The 23,470-nt window shown below is 35.9% G+C and overlaps 1 protein-coding gene across 1 annotated transcript in view; it reads right to left on the reverse strand.

The window, feature by feature from the left end:
- The window catches only part of LOC131072228 (syntaxin-22), a 43,960-nt gene extending 22,149 nt beyond the window's left edge, over positions 1-21,811 (reverse strand). The window contains exons 1-4 of the mRNA XM_058008341.2: positions 21,239-21,811; positions 8,296-8,389; positions 7,063-7,202; positions 6,764-6,838 (exon numbers count right to left, since the gene is read on the reverse strand). Of these exons, the coding sequence (XP_057864324.2) occupies positions 6,764-6,838; positions 7,063-7,202; positions 8,296-8,389; positions 21,239-21,426 (497 nt within the window). The 5' untranslated portion in view covers positions 21,427-21,811. The remainder of the gene's footprint in view (positions 1-6,763; positions 6,839-7,062; positions 7,203-8,295; positions 8,390-21,238) is intronic.
- Positions 21,812-23,470: the final 1,659 nt, after the last annotated feature.

Here is a 23,470-nt window from a genome sequence, read left to right on the forward strand (position 1 = left end):
AGGATGCGATTGTTGAGGTGTTCGGAATTCCACGTGGTGCAGATATGAAAGATAGGACAAAGGATGAATATGAAGAAAAATACAAGAAGAGGATGGATGCATGCAAAACTATAGTGAACAAAGAATGGATGATCGAACCTAGGGCTCATCATTCCAAGGCTCCCAAGATGCTCATGTGCACAGATTTGAAAGAAGAATATAGCGACTTGGTATTCCTACCGAACCGAGTGATGGGAATGTCAGAAGGTGCATTATATCATGGATGGATGTTCTATTTTATCCAGGATTATCTGAGGGGAACATTAATCAATTGGTCAAAAATCAAAGTGACAATCTGGATTTTCAGTTGAGGAATGTGGAGAGAACTAAATCATTCACCATGACTTCTTACCTCATGTATATACTTGCACGATTCGTCACTTACAAAGGATTGATATGCAGAGGTTAAGTCGGGAATGGACAAGGACAGTACAGGAGCTATGAATGCTATCCACAGCTGAACATGTATCAAATTGAAAATTATAAGAGAGTGAATGATGCAATCACCATGTACATCAGACGAATGTTGCAAGGTGGAATTCACAAGAGGTTGTCCAAGGAGGTAACAGAGTTGATTGAGTAGTATGGATCATGGTACATACAGTTTCCCACTTTCACATACGTAAGGATTCATGGATTTCAATCCGAACCTTACAGTCTTCCTAGGTATCCTACAGACAGAATGATCTTGTTGGAGGTGGTGAGACAGCTTCTGGAGTTTGATTCTATCCAGAAAGACAAACATGGAATGGGGATGACATTTACTATTTCAGTAGGGAAGACAGTGGAGGTTTGCCATTCTACCACTGCAGCTAACACAGTGATTGAAGAACTTGCATTTTATTGCCTTGCGACATACAAGAGAAGGGAAAGATTTGATACGCATAAGAAAGTTGGAAGGATCAAGGGAGATAAGTTCGTACACAAAGTGGACATAGAAGATTATTGAGCCAACCTAATGGACGAGCAAGCAGTGAAAAGAAAAATGTAGTCCAAAATGTATGTGGATTTCATTAGGAAGCGTGAACTTTTCCTCATTCCTGATCAGATATTGGATGACAAGGATCACACGCATCCACAATATGAGAATAAAATGAAGAAGGCGATTCTATTGCCTAATTGGTCAGAACAAGAAGTAACAAATTTGAGTGCATTGATGAGAGAAGTCTTGAGTTTCTCCCGAAGATGGGTAGACAATCAAATGAAAAAGTTAGTTGACATGGGTGTTATCTTCACATATGAAAAGATGAAACAGGAGGAATCCTCTTCTGAAGATGATCAAAGAACTATCAACGATATAAGGATTTATGCGGATGAGGAAAGTCAAGCTCCCAAGCAAAGGAAGAACACACCAGGAGAAGTCAAGGCTAGAGGGAAGAAGATTGAGGAGGTTAAGAAGAAGAAGCAAAAGTTTATCATTCCTTTGCCTATCATTCCTTCACCTCCCCTCAGTGTCTCATCAATCAAGGAGATTGAAGTGCCGAAACAGAACAAGGAGATTGAACAATGTTCCAACACGGTGATATTACCAGAGAATGTTCAAGACTTATATGCCATTGCTACATCTGCTCCACCTAATGAAGATGATGATCATCCGAGATCTCCTACAATCCTTTTGGAGGTTAGTTTGGAGAAGAATGTATATGATTTGACTAGAGATAATCCTGATGATGATGATGTTATCTCGGCATTGAGAGAGCTTGATCGAGAGATGTGTCTCGATGATGGTATGGAAATGGCTGCTATTCCTGATTGGCTGATGAGGAGTATGGAGAAAAGTAAGAAGATGGTAGAGCCACAACCAATTGACGACATTGATGACTACTTAGCCAGGAGCAACAAGGGGATAAAAAACAAAGAATCAATGAGATTAGATTTCCACAGTCCATCAAGATTGTTGTCTTTGTTTCTAGATTTCAACTGCGTAAAATCCTGATGATGGATCATTGAGTATGATCTGAAACGTTGATTGATGTAAAAAAAATTACGCAGTTGAAATCCAGAAACAAAGACAATAAACCAAAGAAGGTTGAGATTTTGTCACATATAGCTATAGATGAAACAGGAATGCGGATTGCGCAGGTGGTTGTTCCTTTTAGAGATGTGACGAAAGATGCTGCTACTCCCATGGATTTCCAGATTACTTCAGTTGCCCTTGGTCATACTCCAAAAGAGTAGGAATTCCAGGAAGTCAGTGATACTCTCAAGGCAATCAATGCAAGGTTGGACAAGGAGATAGAAAAGAAAGAGAAATATAAGGAAGAAAATATCAGACTTAGAGAGTACATTGCAAGGATAAGGCGTGAGAATCCCACCCTTATTTCTCCTATTGCAGTTGATCGTGGACTACATACAAACTATGAGGTAGCAAGAGGTACACTCTCGGAATTGGAGAAATGGATTGAAGATGCAAAGAGACAGGCGGATGATTTCCTTATTCACTTTGTCCAAGCTTTTGACAAGACAACAGCGCTCATATTCAGGATACAATATCTAGAGGGAGTTTGGGAGGCATTCCAACCTATTCAAGAGAGGACTATTCCACGCCTCAGAGCCTTAAAGAGAATTCCTATGTCCACATTGATCAGGGAGAATATTGTGCATGATGGAGACAGATACGATTTCCATGGCTAGTAGTGTTCATTGGCTATGAAGAAATCAACTTATGAGAGCGCACAAAAGAATTGTGTAGAGATGGAAGGATCGATTCATGAGATCCAAGCAAAGATCCTTGCCTCAATTGAGGAATTATTGGGGGTGGATGTCAACGAGGCCAGTGGTTTACACTTAATAGAATTGAAAGACAAGATGAAGTTCATGTACTTCAATCAATTGGACTCTTTGAAGAAGCGTCAGATGGATGACTTAGTTTCTTTGTTGATTCGTGTCCACAATTTGCAGAAGCTTATGCCAAAATGGGAGAACACCTTGGATGCTTGCTCGGATGCGTTGGACGTGATTAATTTGCAACAGGATACCTTACCCAACATTTTCATGGAAGAATTAGATTCTGTATTAGCTAGATTCTTGGAATATGTTGTGAGAGAAAGAGATGCAAGATGGAATCTTCTAAAAGATTCCCTATTTGATGACTAGGTGTCTTTCTATTGGGCCATATGTGGGTGGCTCCATTTTATGTAAACCCTAATTAGGGCAACTCTAGGGTTTTGTTGGCATGATCTTGGCCCTTGATTTTGATTGAATCTTGGTCATTCATTTTGTTTGAGACTATATAAACCACATTGCCTCTAATTTGTAAGAGAGATTTTTGAGAATTGTTGGTAGATGTTGCAGATTTGAATATAAATCATTGTTCGAATTGATGGTGATTTTTGTTTAAGTGTTGTCTTGCATTCAAGGTTCTCAATTCCTCCAAGTTGATGAGAATTTTAGATTAGAATTTGCTTTCAAGTTTGTTAGATTGAATGAAAGAATTTGTTGAATGTATTTGTGTGGAATCCATTTATCCATACCACTAGCCTCTTGCTGATTGTAAGTGTGCCGTGCGTGGTCAACTGGAAATTTATGCAAGCTTCACTTCAATTATTATACATCCATTGTTATGCATTAACTTGAATGGTATCAATTTTTTATGGTAGTAATTTGAAAATCTATGAAATACACCTTAGATGATTGCACTAAGCTTGTGTCAAGCTGTTCGACTTGATGGTGAGACCTTGCCCAGTTAGATTTGACTGAATTTGTTCATCACTTCTTGCATTCTAGGCTTTAAAATAGAATTCCTAAACCCAATTCCTTTTGCTCTTTTTTTAGAAAGTCTTGTTAGAATTGAGTCAAGAGCTTCATTGCTAAATCCTAAGTTATCAGCACACTTATTCCATATTCATGATAAGCAAAGTTATTATGAACAATTGTGTAAGTCCCCAAGTGAAAACAGCAATTCACATCGACCATTGAGTTACCCACTTGTCAACTACTTTGGTATTTTATTTTGATGCTTGCATGTGCATAAAACACACATCAACAAGTCTCTCTTTATAATATTGTTGATTACATGTTTGACAATCTTTCATGGATATTAGAATGATAACTAACCTGGTTGCAAGGTCTAAATAGAGACATAAAGAGGCAAGTTGCACTTCCTTAGTATAATTCATACCTCTATTGGTGTCTAGGGCAAAATATAGAAATATCCCAATAGGGGCCATTACAGTATTTGTTAGTATTTGGAAGGTGTGGTAGTCAATAAGGGAGCGCATTGAGAGAAGTGACACTGTCAGTGGTGGTAATAATGAGGTTTTTAATTTAAGGTCGATTTGGTCGAGTTTATCTCACAATAACAATCCCCTTGCCTTGCTTCAAGAGCGCTCTGCCATGAAATGGGGCTGTAGAGGTGTTTCAAGTTATCATCATATATTCATAAATAACAGTTTAAAACTTGGATGCAAAAAAAGCAGAGTTCTTTATCTATGAATCTAATAAGAGTTCTTTCTCTATTCTCAAAAAAACCTTAACAGATCTTAAATAGTCAATCTCAAGTTAGATCAATGGTTGGATGAAACTTTTGTGACTTTTTGGGGTTGTGTTAGTAATATGTTTGGTTTAGCAACACAAACAAATTCAATCCATTGATTTACAGCTAGATTAACTGCAGTTACTACCATGCATACCATTTGGCATAACCTTTAGTCCTTGCTTATTTAATAAGAGCATCGATTATTTAGCACTACCAAACCTTAAATTATATTGATGGTGGAAATGAGCCACTTCATAGCATTTAGGAGTGCTTGGAATGCAAATTCAAAGAAAAAGGAGCAAGCACTTTATGGCCATCAAATTTGAACTTAGATCTATAGGAGTGAAGAAATTTTCAAAGCTCGTTGCTGTAGCTTTTGTGCATGTGCTGCAAATTACTTTATATGTTTTGCAGATAGATAGATCTCAGAAGAGAGCAATAGCTAGGAAGCTATTTCATAGCTAGCTGAGTGTAAGAACAAGTCAACACCTTGAAAATCTACTAATTTTTTTGTATGATTGATACAAAAAGAGTCATCATAAATGACAAAATCCACAATATACTGAGGTCTTTTTCAGGCATGGGCCTTTTATATTGCAAGCAAGGCCTTTAAAGTGGAGGAAAGCATTTTAAAAGGTTTAACTTAGATTAAAACTTGAGTACTTATCTAAATTAAAAAGCTTAGATACTTGATAGGCTTGAATTAGGTGAAGCTTTACTTTAATTTACAAGAAAAATTTAGTTAGCAACTTTCTAGATGAAACTTGATTTAATTTTCACATCCAGGTTTTTTTGAAAAAACTAATACTCAATTTCTAGGTTAGATGATGTTTGTAGGGCCTCTAGGTGTACCGAGATGGAAGTTTTATAACAACACATCTGCTAGAGACAATTAGAGTTGAGGGTGTTGACCCATGTATTCATGTACACATTTATTAATGGCTTCTATCTACAAATGTGGTGATAAATTTAATGATTATGAGAAAAAATTATTTCAGCAATACCATGGGGATGATATACACTTAACCCACTCATTACACATTAAACCAACTAATTACCAAATTTATTCCAGATATTATCTATTTGACCAAATATAACTACAAACATTGTGCACGGCAAAAGTCAGGTACCCTATAATCCCATTTGTAAATGTATATGTTCGGGTACATGACAGCTAGAGTCCATTCACTATCAAACAAAAACTTTGCATCAGGCAAGCAAAGCAAAAACTGTCCCTTATTTGTTGAAGTACTTAAGACTTAGGCAAGAAAAAGTGCAGTCGCCATTGCTCTCAAGATCTCTTTCCATATGGAAGCATAGTAAGTAGAGGGATGGTCAGCCCTTTGCTGCCCTGCTAAATCTATTATAATTTTTTTCCATGCCATCGTTTCTCCACCCTTAAGAGGATTTGATTATTTTACTTAGAAAAAAGTTGACCAACAAGAGAAGGGACGGCCATCCCTTTACCATTTGTTGAAGTACTTAAGACTTAGGCAAGAAAAAGTGCAGTCGCCACTGCTCTCAAGCTCTCTTTCCATATGGAAGCATAGTAAGTAGAGGGATGGTCAGCCCTTTGCTGCCCTGCTAAATCTATTAGAATTTTTTTCCATGCCATCATTTCTCCACCCTTAAGAGGATTTGATTATTTTACTTAGAAAAAAGTTGACCAACAAGCTCTCTTTCCATATGGAAGCATAGTAAGTAGAGGGATGGTCAGCCCTTTGCTGCCCTGCTAAATCTATTATAATTTTTTTCCATGCCATCATTTCTCCACCCTTAAGAGGATTTGATTATTTTACTTAGAAAAAAGTTGACCAACAAGAGAAGGGACGGCCATCCCTTTACCACCCTATTGACATCTGCAAGATGGAAACATAAATGACAACCATCACTTCATTGACCATTTGAAACTATCCAAGCCCCACCAGAAAACTTCTTTTGCATAGCACCAATTCAAACAAAACTTGGAATCAGCAAGACAAGAGGCAAGTATCCCTATTCCACCTAAATGCACACTTGTGGAGAAATTCTTTCACAGCGGTGCCAAAATATATCCATCCCACTCAACCAGTCAAAAAATATATGACTTCAGTTGTTTTCAGTTTGTTTCATAAGCCTAATTAGATGGTTTTTTTACCAAAACATGAAGATAAAAAATCACCTCATAGTGAAATTTTAAAAAAAAAACACAATAGCATTGCTATGTAAAGCAATAATACAAATGTGTAAACTCTGGAAAAGAATTACCTCCTTGATTCTATTAGAAGAGCTTGTTGTTCCTGAGATTTGTCTGGGCTTAAATTCAGCTCGCTCGCAACATAACTATAAATAGTGATGACAGAATAAAATTTCAGAATCAATCTTAAGCACAAATGTGTGGTAAAGGAACAAACCACTCACTAGGAAAAAAAATATCCTTATGATGTAGAAGTTTGTGCAGAAATGTAGGATGTTCCAGCACAAGCTAACCTTAACAAGACTTAAAAACCCTGAAACATACATTAATTTACATGCAAAAACGTTTGAAATGTTCATTATAATCACACCTTGATGGCAGAACTGCCTGCGGAACAAAAGGTGTGTAAGCTGCCTCACGTTCAGCTGCAAGCCGTTGGCCCTTCTGAAACTCCTTTAAGACTGCTTGGAAGTCTTTTGCAAGTTTTGCATCTGCAACCTTCTTACTAGCCTGTAATTTTAATAGAATGTCTTGAGTGAGATATTTCAACTATTAAATCAAGCAAAATATAAACAAAAGACCACCCTACCAAATATCATATAATCCACTCAACCTGTAAAAATATATGACATTTGACAATATTATCCCAGAATGGTAAAACTAATACAGAGTACAAAAACATAAATAAAATAAGTCAGAAAAGTACACCCACAAAGACCAGAAAACTTACCAAAGAGCCAAAATATAATAATGATAGCATTTCCTCTTTTTAAATTTTATATACATGTGGGAATATATAATCAGGGTTCCTCCATGATTACGGCCTAAGTGGCAAGGTTCGAATTCAACAGCCATGAAATTCGGATGAAATTTGACAAGGGAAAAATTCGAAAAAAAAAATCGGATAAAATTCACCTTATATAATTTTGTTTATTTTTAAATATATGTATACTTCTAATAAATTATCAAAATAGCTTAACATTGCTAAATAGATTTGAAGTCATTATAAAAAGATGGCACATTTATAAAATATAAACCATAAGAACCATAGGAATTTCAGTAATGCTAGTGATCATATATGATATGCCTAATACAATGTACAGCGGAATCCCTTTTGAACCTCCAGAAGGAAGTGCACTTGACACCTGCATTTCTCTAAGAAAATTTTTACTAGGTGATAGTTCAATGTGGGTTTGCAAGTTATCATTTTCTGTCTAGCCTTTATATAGCCACAGCCGGGGACCATGTTGAATTGAATCTTAGCATGCAGGAAACTACCCTCTTATTCTAGGAACTTGGCATTTCTTTTATATACAAAAGTGTCATTGTATTGGATTACTTTATTTCACATTTGTAGTTTTTGTAAAAGTTATTCTGCCATCTGCCCACTTTTTAGCAGAATTTTTTTATGGCCGAATTTGAACGATTTTTTTATAAAAGTTTGAAATTCGATTAAATTTGAACCTCATCCATGAAAATCGCCGTATTCTGTGACTTAGATTACGGCAATAAATGTTGAAGCAAATAAACTTAAAGACACTGCAGCAATTTCAGAAATTGAAAATGGGAGAAAACTTTGCATGGAAAAAAACATAACACTTACACTAACTTCTGTATGCTGATCTGCTTCACTAGCTGCTTTAAGTTTTGCGGATGTATCTTTCACCATCTGTCCAATATGTTGCCTAGTCTTATGCCTGCCAACCAGTGAAAGGTACTCGAAATCTAAGTAGCATTCATTACAATCATTCTATCAAAATTCTGGAAAAAAGCAATTGTATCAAGCAAATGTCAAATCAATCATTGAAGAATATTATATAACCACAAAGCCAGAATATACAGGAATGGCAGTTGTAACTTCGAAATTTGAGAATACTAGAAAATAAAATGTGTCTTATGCCTGACAAACAGTAAAAGGTACTTGAAATGTAATTAGCATCCATTACAATCATTCTATCAAAATTCTGGAAAAAAGCAATTGTATCAAGCAAATGTCAAATCAATCATTGAAGAATAATCACAAAGCCAGAAGATACAGGAATGGCAGTTGTAACTTTGAAATTTGAGAATACTAGAAAATAAAATGTTCAAATGAAATATATGAGAAGTCGTAAGATCTTAAAGTTTAACCCCAAGGATAGTCCCACTGTATTTTTCTAACTAAGAGCTAATATAACAGCAGGTGCAAATTTTAAAAGTAATTCAGAAGTTGAACCCTTCAGCATGTTTGAATAATATATTAGAGCATCTTATTTAACTCAAGGAAAGAGCTTATTGCAGAAAAGCAAAAGGACATGCATCTATGTCTATTTGACAAAAATAGTGACCTACATTGAAGAGAAAGGCCAGAAAGAAGCTGCGTCTACAGGTTTCTAAAGCTCATCATATAAATATGTCTGGAAAATGATTTAAAAACTTAAAAAAATAATCAGAAATGCTTACAAAATCTAGTGTTCCATGGAGACATCCCCCAACCCACAAAATCTCAGTGTTTCTAGGACAATCTCTACAACTCAGATAGGGACAAAATGTTGCCCATCCTCACCTAGGGGAGGTATCCCAGGGAAGTTCCCATTTCCAGGGCATGATGTGGGCACTCCCAGCCATCCCTAAGATGGCCAGGGGATGCTTGGGTGTCTCTCAACCATCCCGGGGAAGGCTAGGAGTCCCCCCAACCAAGCAGTCACTAAATCGTTTTTTTTAAAACACAGAAGAAAAACAGTAAAACCAAATCTCTCTTTTATGTAACTTGGTTCTTAGCTTCTAGTGGTGTTTTATTGCTTCCTTGACACTCAAAACTTCTATCATGAACACTGACATAAACTTCTCTTATACTAATAAGTTGGGTTCACCAATAACAACATGCATTCAGCACCATGTACTCTTTAATAGCTATGCAGAGAAGTATCACAAATTTACAGAAATTATAACAGCTAATAATGACAAAAACTTCCCTTATTCTAATAAGTCAGGTTCACCAATAATGGCATACATTCAGCACTATGTTCTCTTTAACAGCCATGCAGAGAAGTATGACAAATTTACAGAAATTATAACAGCACAGATCAAACAACCATAAATGCAAATAGTAGCGATAGAATGATGAATTAATATGTCAAATGGTGTGACCATTGATGATTTTTTTTCAAAATAGTATATTAATAACTAACTTAACTAAATCTGTTCAGCATCTCAATGAACCTTTATTTACTTGGTGCACAACTATATACTAAGCACACCTTAGTACCTTCTAAGCTGCCTACACGTGATATCAATGGATTATTAAGAACTATATCATATTTCAATTACTATATTATATAATATCAGATTTTAATTGCAGCTTCTAATACATTTTTTATAACTAATTTTTCAAGTACCAGTTGATTTCTACTACTATACCCTAAAGGAAGATTGGGCCCAAATGAGGAGGCTCAGAAGATTCAAATATCAAGCAAAAAGGGGTAAATCGCCAACCAATCTCCTCATACTGGCAGTTACCAAATCTATATCCCCAATTATTCTATACATATAGAGGTGGGATTAAAAACAGCAGGAAAACTCATCCCAATAAGAATCCAAATAACGAGTGATCAAGAGCAATCGTGGAAACTCCTATCCTTCCACTAAAACAAGAAATGAGGATATATTCAAGCTCTTAACAAGAGGTCTGATTTACACATATCTGCGAATTTGTCTGGTAATTTAGTTTAATTAGGCAAGACAGAATTTTAGAAGTGTGAGATCCATCTCTGCCCAAGATAATACTTCATTGACCTTTTCCTATAATGTTGATTGCAAATGGATCTCCCAAGAACATGCTTGCATTTTAGGAATATACAACTGTTCATGAAACATTGACATTTGGGTTCCAAAGCAAGACAAGACATGACATCCATAGCCCCAGTTTTTTACTTCTGCATGAGCTGTGGAATGAGCATGTTTTCAAAAAAAACAGGCATTTCACTCAGCAATCTTTATGAATAGAAAACCTTATCACAGAGAAGTAGAAGACATCGCTACATACACCCAGATCTGTGCAAATTTGGAACAGAGACACACATACACTATTACCAAAAAAAGAAAAGCATGCAAGCAAAGGGTTTTGAATGGATTCAGAAAATCAATTATGAAGGAAGCCCCTTCAGATGCATTCATTCCCAAGCATATGAATAAATTTTCATAGACAATCTAGTCCAAAGCTATAAAACCCTAGAAAATCAGAATGACTTGTCTTTTAGAAGCCAAAGTTTCAATCCAGTTGTCCAACTCTATCACAGCTAAACAAGTGAATCCAGAAGAAGACTTGTTAAGAGGTTATGCACAGGAGACATTTTAAAAATCCCAACAGGGAAAGCAAGCTAGATTTAAAGATAAAGAGAAAAAGAAGGTAGAATAAGATGAAGGAGGGAAGTAAGAAAGCAGAATTATAGATCAATCAAGAAATGTGCAAGAACAAGAAGATGATAGTTTCTTAATTTTTGAGCTGGTGAGGCTCAGAACTCGAACACACAGCACACACTTGAAAGCTCGTCTAGGCAACCACCCTTAGATACATGCACTAGATACACATCAGTCACTTGCCAACAATCTTAACAACCCTGGCAACACTACATATTGCAGGCAGAATCACCTCGGCCCTGTGAACGGTAAAGGTCGAATTTTCCACCTTTGTGTCCAATATAAAACTCAAAGAGGCTTCTAGTAAGAGGGGAGCACCTAGATCAAAGAGCACGCATATAAAAAATGTGATAAAACAAGCAAAGAAAAAATTATATTAATGTCTAGAAATGACCATACATAATTCAATGGAATTTGAAAAGTCCATCAAATTACAATACATAAGTACTATGATAAGAGGACCCTCAGCGATGAAAATAATCTTAAAAGTAAACATTAACACTTAAGAAATGTTAGATATAGTGATGGTAAACGTAGACTAGTAAACCCCCCAAAATAAAATACAAAGTGACTATTGATAACTAGTGAAGAGCTATCTCTCAATGACGCATAATCATGAAAGTGGCAACAATGAGAGAGTAGTGATGTCACATGTTTATACCAAGGCTCAAGCCATAGAAACCAACATCATCATCTATCATCATAGAAGGGCCAATGCAAGATATAGAAATACTTTAAGGGGCACATTAGCACCTGGGGAACTACGCTAGATGATCCTGGGAGGAAGTGAAGTACTCTGCCTATATCCTATCCTAAGATCCATAGTCAAGGAACCACTAGTAGAGAAAATCTAGTCATCTGTACTTGCCTCAACAACATAAGCTGGGATCAATAAGAAGGCCCTCAATGTAAGAATGATTCAAGTTCACTCACCTAGTCTAATGACACGGTATTTAGATAATTTAGTAGTATTACTCAAAGAAGAACATCTCACTGATCTACCCACCTCTTCATTTGAATAGATTGTTTTCTATGGCACTCTCACTCCCTGAAGTGAGCTAAAAGAATGGCATAATCAATAACCCCTCTAGGGACCCCATGTATGTATCTACATTGAAGAAAGACAGTTTCCCAACATAAAAGGGCCAAGCATCTCCAATCATGCTAATAGAAGAAAGCAGATAAGATATATTTGAATCTTTTTTTAGAAAGTGGCCTTTACCTTCATTCTCATAGTAGATATGACATCTACAACCTAAAGTGATCATCATTTCCACCACCTTGAGAAGGATAGGAAAACATTATCATATTAATTTATCACCCAAAGTACAATAATCAACTTAACTCCTAACTAATGGGAGATCAACCTTAGGTGGTCAACGTGAATCCACAAACCATCTAACCAGTGATGTTAAAGAAGTAAAGTTTTATGATAATGCCATCTAGAATTTCTAATAAATGTTCTACATAGAAAGACAACTTAGGGCTAAGCAATTGTGAAGGCCTAAGATGAAATGAATGTCCCACTACGAATAACCCAACGAGAGAAAGAACCCACAATAAAGCAAGTTTATACCAAGGTTCAATACAAAGAAACCATTGTCACCTATCATCATGACAGGACATCTATGATTAAGTGATCCTCAATCTCCAACCCCTAGAGGGGGATAGGAAAACATATAATGTCTCCGCACAAGGTACAATAATGAACTCAACTTTCAACTTGGAAGCACAAAACTAACTGGCCAAGGTGAATCCTCAAGACATGTTGTTGGAGAATCGTAGTTCCGGACAATGCCATCTACAATTTGTAACAAGCGCTTAACATAGAAATCTAACTTGGGGCTAAGTAGCTATGACAGCACTAGGTGAAACGAATGTCCTACAAATAGCTATAACCCAATAAAGAACCCCTTAAATAAAGCATAATGATTGAAGTGACCGTTATAAGACCATTGATGTCACATGTTCTAACAAGGCTCATACCAAAGAAACCAATATCATCATCTATCACCATAATATTAAATATGATATGTTATACACAAAGTCTTTCATTGCTTGCGTTAATGTCGTAATAATAATAATAGTACTACATTAGTTATGTCTACAGTAACTTCCCTATACATTGATAAATACAAGCATACACACATTGGAGTGTGTGCCACACAATTCTCTCAAAATTTAATATTTATGCATTCATTCTTCTAACATTTGGCATCAAGACAAGAAAGGCATGGGAGCGGGTACACTAAACAAGTTGTGAGAACTTAACTGTCAAAATATTTAAGGGCCATCTGAAGAATAAAACAATTTAAAAAAAAAAAAAAACAAGTGTCAATGAGGAAAAAACAAAAGCAGCAGCAACATGTAGAGCAGGCATCCACAAACCAGACATGAGAGCCATGCAAAGGCAAAGCAGGAAGTATGCAGACAGACAAGGCAGCACACTAGGCAGAACAGACTTTTGGTTTGCTGATTTTTTCTCCAAAAGATATTTACTACTATGAAAAGAACCATCTAGAATACATGGCAAAACAGGAAAAAGGTAGAAAGAGTTGATGCAGAATTAAATAGAACAATAGAGTTTAATCCTCACATAAACATATAATAAAGATTTGAACAACTTGCATTCACATAAAAATTTAAGGAAAACATAAAAAAATGATTTCATACTAGACTTCAGAATAATATAAAATCTACGAAAGAACAACAAAGCCAAAATGTCATGCAAATATCGCTTCTTATTTTTCCAAAACTGAGCACAAAGTCTCCATTCCCTGTTCCCTACACACAATTGTGTAAAATGACCAAAAAAGTCCTCCCCAATCACATAACAGTCCCTTATGTATACAAACAACTAACCTTTTTTGTTAGTTGGGGCTCTTGAAAAAATATATTTGAAAATTATAAAGTCTGTTTTAAAATGAACAACTTTATAGTTTATACATTATAATATTTCCGATTTAAAGTGACTTTTAAGATAACATAATAAAGTATGACCTCCTTTAATAAAAGTGACCTTTAAAATAGTGACTCTATAGGATGATAAAGTATTTAGAAAATTCTTCCTTATATTTAAGCCATTAGAATTATGCCTCCTCACTGTCTTTGATAGTTGATTGTTGATTCAAATCTGCCATTTCCAGCTTGATCACTTCCAATTCTTCTTTCCAACATCTTTTTCATCGAACCTTCTATGTCTCTGATTAGATTGGTATCATTGATCTCAGTACCATCCAGGATCAGTATCATGGCTGCTCTGTATCCAAATATTTATCCTGCTACTTTCAACAGCTCTTGCAGTGATGGTGGCAAAATAATCAATGTCCCATGTAATATATCTGATTTCCAACTTCTTGAATGAGACTAGAGTCTTGTTACTTTTTTTGGTGGACCTGCAACTATTCCAGGATGCAAATGACTGGATCTTGAGCTGAGTTTAGGATATTTGGTTGCAGAAATCATGCTCCTCGCCCATGCCAATACACCAAACAATGAATGGTGAACATCATCCACTTTTTTGACATGCTTATTAACAAATGAATCACTTACAGGCAATGGATTACTAAGGCTGCTGATAAAAGGGATTGTTGCACTATTTTGACAATGTTTTAGGTCTCATGCTCTATAGTCGCTCTGTTCCTTTAAAAGAACTTTATTAGAAGGAGTTTCTGCAAAGACATTTCTTACATGATTGTATACAGACAACTTTTGGGTATTTAGTAGTAACGTAAGAAATCTTTCGTCTTCCTGTTAGCTCCATAGGAGTCCAACTATAGACATCTGCACTGTCATGTCCGAATTAGCAAAGAGAAACTTTATAATTTCTTCATTTCCCTTAGAGACAGCTAAATGAAGGACTGTGATTCCATATCTCTATTGCTTAAATGTGCACCATTCTCTCATAAATGCTGTTACAAGTGCATCTCTCAGCCATTCCTACTCTGAGTTGTTGTAATGCAAAAGTGCTGGGCACTTATGCTATTTTGTGCATATTCTTCAATGGCTGCATTCTTTCAGACTACATTCCTTCAAGGCATATTGTCAAACAGTTTGCATGTCCCCAATATGCTTTCACACTTGTATACATGCTTATAACAACATTTACTCTGCTGACTGCATACGCTTAAAGGTTTTGAAGGTCCCTCCAGCAAATCCATTTCAGGTGCATCTCCCACAAAATTCATTTTGTCAAATGATTTATGTGCCTTGTCTATGCTTCTATGTTTTGTACACATGTTAACAGGGCTGCTGCAACAGCAACATGAATTAAAATTCCTCTCTTCCTTACACTCTGAGTCTTTGACAATTGTCCATACCCTGCTTCAAATCTCCCACTTGGCACAGGTTAGGAGAGTACTGGCAAAGGTAAACTGATCAGGTTAGAAACTTGCCAATAATTAATCTGTATCTTGCAATTACTGTGTTCCATGCGATAATATTTCTTTAAGGCATTTTTTGAAACAGTTTACATGCTTTGTCTATGCCTCCACACTTTGCTTACAAGTTACAACAGCATTAGCAAATATCACAAAGACACGATTTCAAAACCTGTTCTAATTACTTGAGACAGAACTTGATTTATTTATCCCAATTGCTAGCTTAGCAAACGTACTAAGAACAGTAAAGGTGGACAGATTTGGTCTCATGCACTGCTATAGCATATTACAGAAAATTCTAGAGCTTCTCCACCACCCACAGTTTGTGGCATACAGACAGATCTCATTCCAACTTTAATAAACCACAAACCATCCTGATTCAGATCTTCTGGAGCTTGACTGCTGGTTGCAACTAGAACAATTCCCCTGTTCAGATAGCCATTCTTTCCCTGTTCCTTCATCTGATAACTTAGTACTCCCCTCAAGACTTCTATGATCATATGCAGCTGCAACTCTTTGCAGAGCATACATGGCATCTTTATTCTTCTTTCCTGCCTGACAAATCTCAAAGCAACATCAGCTGCAGAGATAGCAGGCTCTTAATGTGCATATGCAGGTCATTTTTTCCATGACAAACTTTTTAACTGCATACGTAGTCAAATTCTCCACAGCTTTGCATTGTTGAGACTTTTACATGCACATGGAGTCAGGAAATCCTGCCACTTTATACCTTGAATTTTATTTACACATAGAAGCCCCATGATTTATATGCATGGCAGACTTTTGGAGTTACATGCAGTTTGGCAGTTGCTGTTGAGCTGCAATTTATAACTGCATCCCTGCCAGTTATGCTTGCAGACTTTTCAGCTGCATACACACACAAAAACTCCACCTGTGATGTTTGTCAAGCTTACGGAGTATATAAGCAGTTCTGTATGCATAACTGCCACAAAGTTCGGCATCCACATCTGAGTGTTTTGGTGGGCTTCCAACCTACTCATGCATTTTAGCAGTTAACTGCATACGTGCAAAATTATCCTGAATTCCCACCAGAGACTAACTTACAGGCTTTCCAGTTGTTTGTGCAAGTCAAAGTCCCACCATTCACCATGTATTTGTTGGGGTTTTCAAGCCTATTGGCACATTTGCAAAAATTACAAAATGACAACAAAAATACACATCCTACTAGGCTTCTTCTTCTAATGAATATGTATGAACTTTCTCCACCTAAGTATACTTAGTTGGGCTTATAGTGTTTGTATGCACTTTTGCAGAAAAAAACGACAAATATGCATATTGCATAGTATTCCCAGACTCCAGCACACACACACATGGGGCTTTTCAACATTCATTGCACATGTGCAAAAATGACAAAACTGCATATGACATTTTTATGTTTTATTGGGCTTTTCAAAGTTGTTTGCAGTTTTGCAAATACTGCCAACCTGTAAAATATCTCCTTTCTCCACCACTTTATACTTGCAGACTTTTCAACTACCTAAGCAAATAAAAACCCCATCTATACATTCTTGACCTTGCAACTCAACACAGACATTTTTCAACAACTTAAAACAACTGCATTCTTTCCCAAATTACCAGTGACCAGAACAATTGACAACCAATAATTTTTACTCAAAACTATTAAGATGATAAAGGACCTTCACAAACAATTCCAAGCACTTGCACAAACTTTAAAGAGACCACTTAGACTAACATATTTCAACTTGGTGGACTCAAATTTTAAAATTGTCATGATTATAACTTGAGGACCATAAAATGGATGTCCCTTGATAGGTACCATAAAACGTCACAATATTTCCTATAGCTGTCAACATTGTTTCCAACCAAAAAATAACAAACAGTAAGAAAAATTAAATAAAATTAAAATTTAAAAAAAACACCTAATAATTAAAGGGAATCAACCTAATGCAACCCTTAAAGAGGCCTAAATCATAAGCTCATCAATTCTTCAGGTATGTCCACCCTTGCTCTCCAGGATTTGTTTGAATTGTTTGAAAATATGTATTCTGTTGAGCATAAGGAATTACACATTGGTGATTGCATCATCCATCAGTTCAACTACAATAAAAATTTGTTGAATAAATTAAATAGCTCATATAGCATTTGAATAAACAATATTTTATTATTTTCCTGTCCATGAATGCTTACTAACAATTGCCGTTAAGTTTTCACTTCTAAACATGAAATTAGATTTTACAAAATTGTCATTTTTTGTTTGCACTTGCAATGGGCAATTAAGTTGTTTCTTGTTTGCAAATGCAAAGGGCAATAATTGTTATTTGTTTGCACTTGTAACGTGCAATAAAGTTGTTGTTTCAGTTTGTTTGTGGACTACAAAGTTGTTTTCTTTATTGGTTAGTGAAATTTAAAATTTTATTTTTTTTGCATTTGCCATGTGCTAAAAATCTTACAAAGATTGTTCTTTCTGTTGCACTTCCCTATGGAACAAGGGTAAAGATAAGCATGACCAATAGATGTTACCACATTTTAGTCCACTATTGTTTAGCCATACATATTGCCATCAAGAATTTTAAGGAACTAACAAATCTGTAAAATTAATGGAGCATTGCTTGCTTAGAAGCACCATAGCATTCCTCCACTAAATCTTAGAAGAAGAAAAAAGCCACATTCCACCATCATCATTTTGTAATTTCTAGAATCCAAAAGAAATGTTAAAGAAATGAGCCACATCCAAACCATAATAAGAAGCCTACCAAAATGCTTGGACACAAAGAAGGTCAAAAGCTCTGTGGTAGCATAACCCAGCCTGCAAATGGGGGGTCTTTGGTTTTTGTCCTAGCTGGTCCATCAAATATAACATGGTATGGGAGTTGTATCAGGAGCTCTACACACTGATTTGTGGATGAAGAAAGTTAGGAAAAATGAGCCACATTAGAATTGTAAAAAGGGGCCTGCCAAAAATCTTAGCAACAAAGAGGACCAGCAGCTTAGTGGCAAGAGTTCCACAAAATGCAAATAGAGGTTCCTTGGTTTGTGTCCTAGCTGTACAATGGAAAATAACAAGAAAACATATTATCTTTAAAAGTTGGTGCTTTTGTGCCGAACATGTTGATGTGGTTGGTATTTTCCTCTGATCCATAAAGCATTGCTTTAGAAATTGTTACACTTTGAATACCACTAAGAAACAAGAAACAAAATTTAATGGGCTTTGCAATCCTTTATCTCAACTTAAGACATCACATTAGAAAGCTCTCAACTATCAACAAAAATGCTAAACTTGGTATACGTGTTAGCAATGTTCATTCTACGGTTAATAACTTAAGTATTGTATACACTCACTATCTTATGTTGGAAATCAAATTTGTAAGTATTTAATGCTTTTGAAAGGAAGCAATACATTCATATCTCAATTTTCCTTGAGGCAATAAAAAATTTATGAAATGAAATCATTTAACTGTTTGTTACTTTTGCTATGTCAATAATTGCGAACATTATTTAATTTTGTACACTACTTGTTACCTTTTAGATTTGGTGCATTTTTGTATCTCGACAATGATATAAGAAGCAAGGATCCTATTGCTTGAATAAAGGAAATGATATAGGATATATAAATCATATTTGGAGTTGTTTTGTCTTACATTAAAAATCTGGACAATGAAACTATTTGAACTTAAGTATTGGTGTCATTATGCAGTGGAAAGATTTTAGACGTTAACATTTTGATTTTAAGTTGAGAAGGAAGAATATGCAGCCCATCAAATTGTGCCCAATGCTTCTTCATTTATAATCAAAGCCACTTTTGTGGAGCACACAGAAATACCTACATGAATAGGTTTGCAAGGAACCTCTGCAAAATGTGGACCAGTATGGACTGGGTCTGATCCTAGTCTACATCTGGCTTGCATCTAGACAGGGTCCAACCCTGAGCCTGACCATTGTGTCTGTAGGTCTGAGATGTACCTGCCACCCCCTAGGCAAATCCAAGAGGCCCCGACAAACCCAAGTAATTGGATTCCATTTATACTTGTGGTTTGTGCAGTCATACCCAATTCCATCTAATGCCACTACAATATAAACCATTTTGATTTATCTTTAACATCTATAATTTAACAAGTGATGTTGTATTAACAATTAACAATTATCAATCATATCTGTACTATTTAAGGCAGGGGAATCCATCAACTGCCAACCGAAGGTCCAAACCCAAACCGGCAACATAAAGAACATTAACATTTCCAACATGAAAGCCTTGATTTTTTTAATTGAAAAGCATGACATCAAATAATATATTCACAACTATAGTACAATGGTAATCATTAAAAAAAAGTGGGTGGAAGCATACTGCCTTCCTCAACAAAAACAAACTGCTGAATTTTCAGGTATATTACCCCATGTTAATTTCTGCACTTCTCTTTGTCAAAATCATTTGAAGGAAAAAGAAAAGAAAAAAAACAGTTATTCAACACATAATAGACTTGAAATTTTGAGGATGCTCAAAGTCATGCTCTTATGGCAATAAAGTTGGCTTTAATGGAACCGGACTCCATGCCATTGCAGGTCACTTGCTATGTTTACTAAGAAATGAGGGACAAAAGCCACAAATTGTCCATGATTTCATTAGTGATTTCCAAAGGTCCACATCAACCCAACACCGTAAACAGTGGGAATAAAATTTAAATGGCCCACCTGAGATCCACCACAATCCGATTGAGTAACCCCAATAGTGATTCTTGCCACCTTGTCGGTTTAATAGTTATACATGTGCAAAAGGACAACATGGCCTGATCTTTTTCATACTTGATTATCTTGGTGCCTCTAGTCAAGCGGTACTAAAACAGGTTACAGAATATATGGACTCTAAGAGCATTCTACCGTGGTAACATTTGAGATATCTTCCTCCCCAATTATGGAAGAGGGTAGGCGATGACATGCTTACTGTGAACATCTAATTTTGATGTTGTGTAGCTATATGGCATTGTTGGACTAAATTCATATTAAAATGGAAATGTTACCGCCTTCATTAATGGTAAATTTGCCAATTCCGGTGGGAAAAACATACATGCAAATCAAAAATTCAAGAGTCTGCTTAGCAAATGGATCTGAGAATTGAATCCTGAAATCGACTTCAAAATGTAGCCTTGAAAATTCACAGATCACTTTTAAACCCCAAATATAACAAACAGCAACACAAATAGTGGCACATCACTGGGGGTTGCAACTAAAATGCAGTGTTGTCATAACCCAAGAGGGAGAAAAACAAACAACACGAAGTCTAATATCCATTCACAAATAAGAATCCTGTCCAATCCAAGACCCTAATCCAACATACCTATCATGAATGTAATGTGCATTGGTATCACATAATCACTGTCGTGTCGAACGGGATGAGCTCAAATGTCAAAAGGAGTCCTAGATTCAAACCAAGTGAAGCATATTAATGTGTTGAAACTACTGAGATAAAAAACCTCATCCAGCATAATGAGCGGTAAATTTGAATAATTCAAGATGCTCCTTGGACATGACATGCAAGCCCAAGGCTTCCCCAGGCTCAGGAATTTACCAAATCAAAAGCAAAAACAGATAAACCAATGCATGCCAATGAAAGGTAGGATAGTGCCATAAGGAAAAACAAAATCCCTTAATTTTTGTAATCAATAAAATGCAGCGGATCCCCCGTAAAGGATACCATACTCTCCCAAAGAAAAACAGATTGAAAAATTTTTTAAAAAAAAAAAAAAGAACCATCATGCTGCAGGCAAGTGAATAGGCATAAATCATACAACTTACAATTTCTCCCTGAGCTCAGGAGTATCCTTTGGCGTGCCGACAGTATTTACTAGACGCTGAAATGTTGAAACCGCTGTGTTGATCTGGAAAATTCCGCCGGCGACGGCCTGAGATGGGTCCTGCCGTCCATTAATGCCCTCTCTTCTAAGGCCCAGCGGCCGCCCAGATTCCAAATCCTGGAAGCTCATCTTTCCTCGATCAAAGCCCACCAAACAATTCCTTCAAAACGGCTTCAGATCTCCAACCCCAAAAATATATTTCTATTTATAACTGGAAAGAAATAACAAAGTAAAAGCAACACAGGTTAAAATGTATGCTGTGCTGCCAGATAATTCAGATGCAAAGGCTGCTGCTGAGTTGTGACAACCCACGTTGTGGAAAGGATTCAATCCCGAGAATTATTATTAATATCGTTATTGTGCCTGCCGGACATCGAATTGCAGAGGAATTCGAGAGGAAGAGGATGATAGGAAATATAAGATGACGACAAGGCCTGCCTTTGGTCATCCCGCCCTCTGACTTGGACGCTTCAATCTCTCACTTGGGTTAGTTTGACCCCTGGGTCACGCGACACAGGTCAGCCCTTGCTTTCGCTTTTACCATTTCTTTCCCCCCAATATTGGAAAAATCCATTACTCAAATCAATTTTTATAATAAACGGTGCATCAATGCTGATCACTTTTCTTAGTTTTGCATTTACTTTTGAAAGGGATTTTTATATGAGTAGTGTGCAAGTGTATGTTAATGCAAGTTGTATTTAACAATGTTTAAAAGAATAAAACCTAGTTTATTTATAGATTGTGTAAGAATTTAGTATTTGATTTGTATATGTTTCTACATTCATATAGAGTATTACATCATTAATTTGCATTAGCATGTGTAGTTTGATTCATAGGTTTGGAGTTAGTTTGATCTAAGGAACATAAATTAGTGCTTATATTGTTTTTACCATTCCTTTACCATGTTTATATTGGAAATCCATCACCGAAATCAATTTTTAGAAGAAACCGTATTAATGTTTACCATTCTCCAATGAAGACATTTGCTTGCCCTGCACTTTTCTTGGTAGTTTTGGGTTTACTTTTGAATGGGTTTTTATGTAATGAGTAGTGTGCAAGTGAATGTTAAAGTACTAGCATACCTATATTTTTTTTAAAATAGGTAAAATACACCATGAGATATTCATTTAAAAAAGAGTGGTGGACCTTCTAGATAGCCATGCATGTAGGAAAAACCCGCACTTTTTCACCATTAGCACCATGTAGTTAGAAAAAATGGCATGTACTTGAGCCATTAAATTTTTTGTACATTAGAAGAAAACTTCGTAACAAATCAAAAAACTATGGATGCAATCTAATTGTCAATTAGAATTCCAATGGTTAGAAGATGGCGTCCAACTACTACTACCAAATTTTACAAAATATGTTTTGAATCAAAAAAAATTAAAGAAGTTAACAAATAATACCCAAAACCCATGCAAACAATAAAATAGAAAAATAGTTTGGAAGTGGAGATTTAATAATTAGAAAAACATATATTGCAAGATTTTTTTTGATTTGAAATTATTTATGTAATAGTTTATTTAAACAATGAATGTTTGTAAGCTAAATAATCAATAAGAAAAATTAATGTAGGAGCGACTAGATAGACAAGCAATCGGCATCACCCAAAAATATTATTAGGATATGCACAACATGGTTGATGAGGCTGAAATATTTTTCACAGTAATGTCTCAGAGATGTGTTGTCTCATAGAGAGCGACGATGAGAAACTTTTAAGCAAATGCAATTGGTTGGTGTAAAACTAGTCTCCACAACCTTTGACAACATCCTCGCACTTGTGTGGGAGTCTTGGAGCAAGGTACAGTTATCCATTGAAGCATAAGGAATGAGAAAGTTTGTCAAATGTTTGAATTGTAATTGCCCTAGTGGATAAGCATGCAAAATGTGGAAACATAGACAAGGCTTATGAACTATTTTATATTCCTTATTGTCGTACATCATTGGGTAAGCAAGGTTGAATTGGGTGTTTTGGGCATAAAGAAGTCTCCACACCTAGTGCTAGTGTTTGAGCTTGTGGCATGATGTAAATATGGCCAAATTTTGTGTTGGTACAACACAGGTCTTGCTCACCATATATATGGACAATAATGATTGCTAAGAAACTTTCAGACAAATGCAATTGACCAATGCCCATTTTTCATTTAAAATAATTATGAAATTAAATATGGGG

Source organism: Cryptomeria japonica, chromosome 6, assembly GCF_030272615.1.
Source record: "Cryptomeria japonica chromosome 6, Sugi_1.0, whole genome shotgun sequence".
Lineage (NCBI taxonomy): Eukaryota > Viridiplantae > Streptophyta > Pinopsida > Cupressales > Cupressaceae > Cryptomeria > Cryptomeria japonica.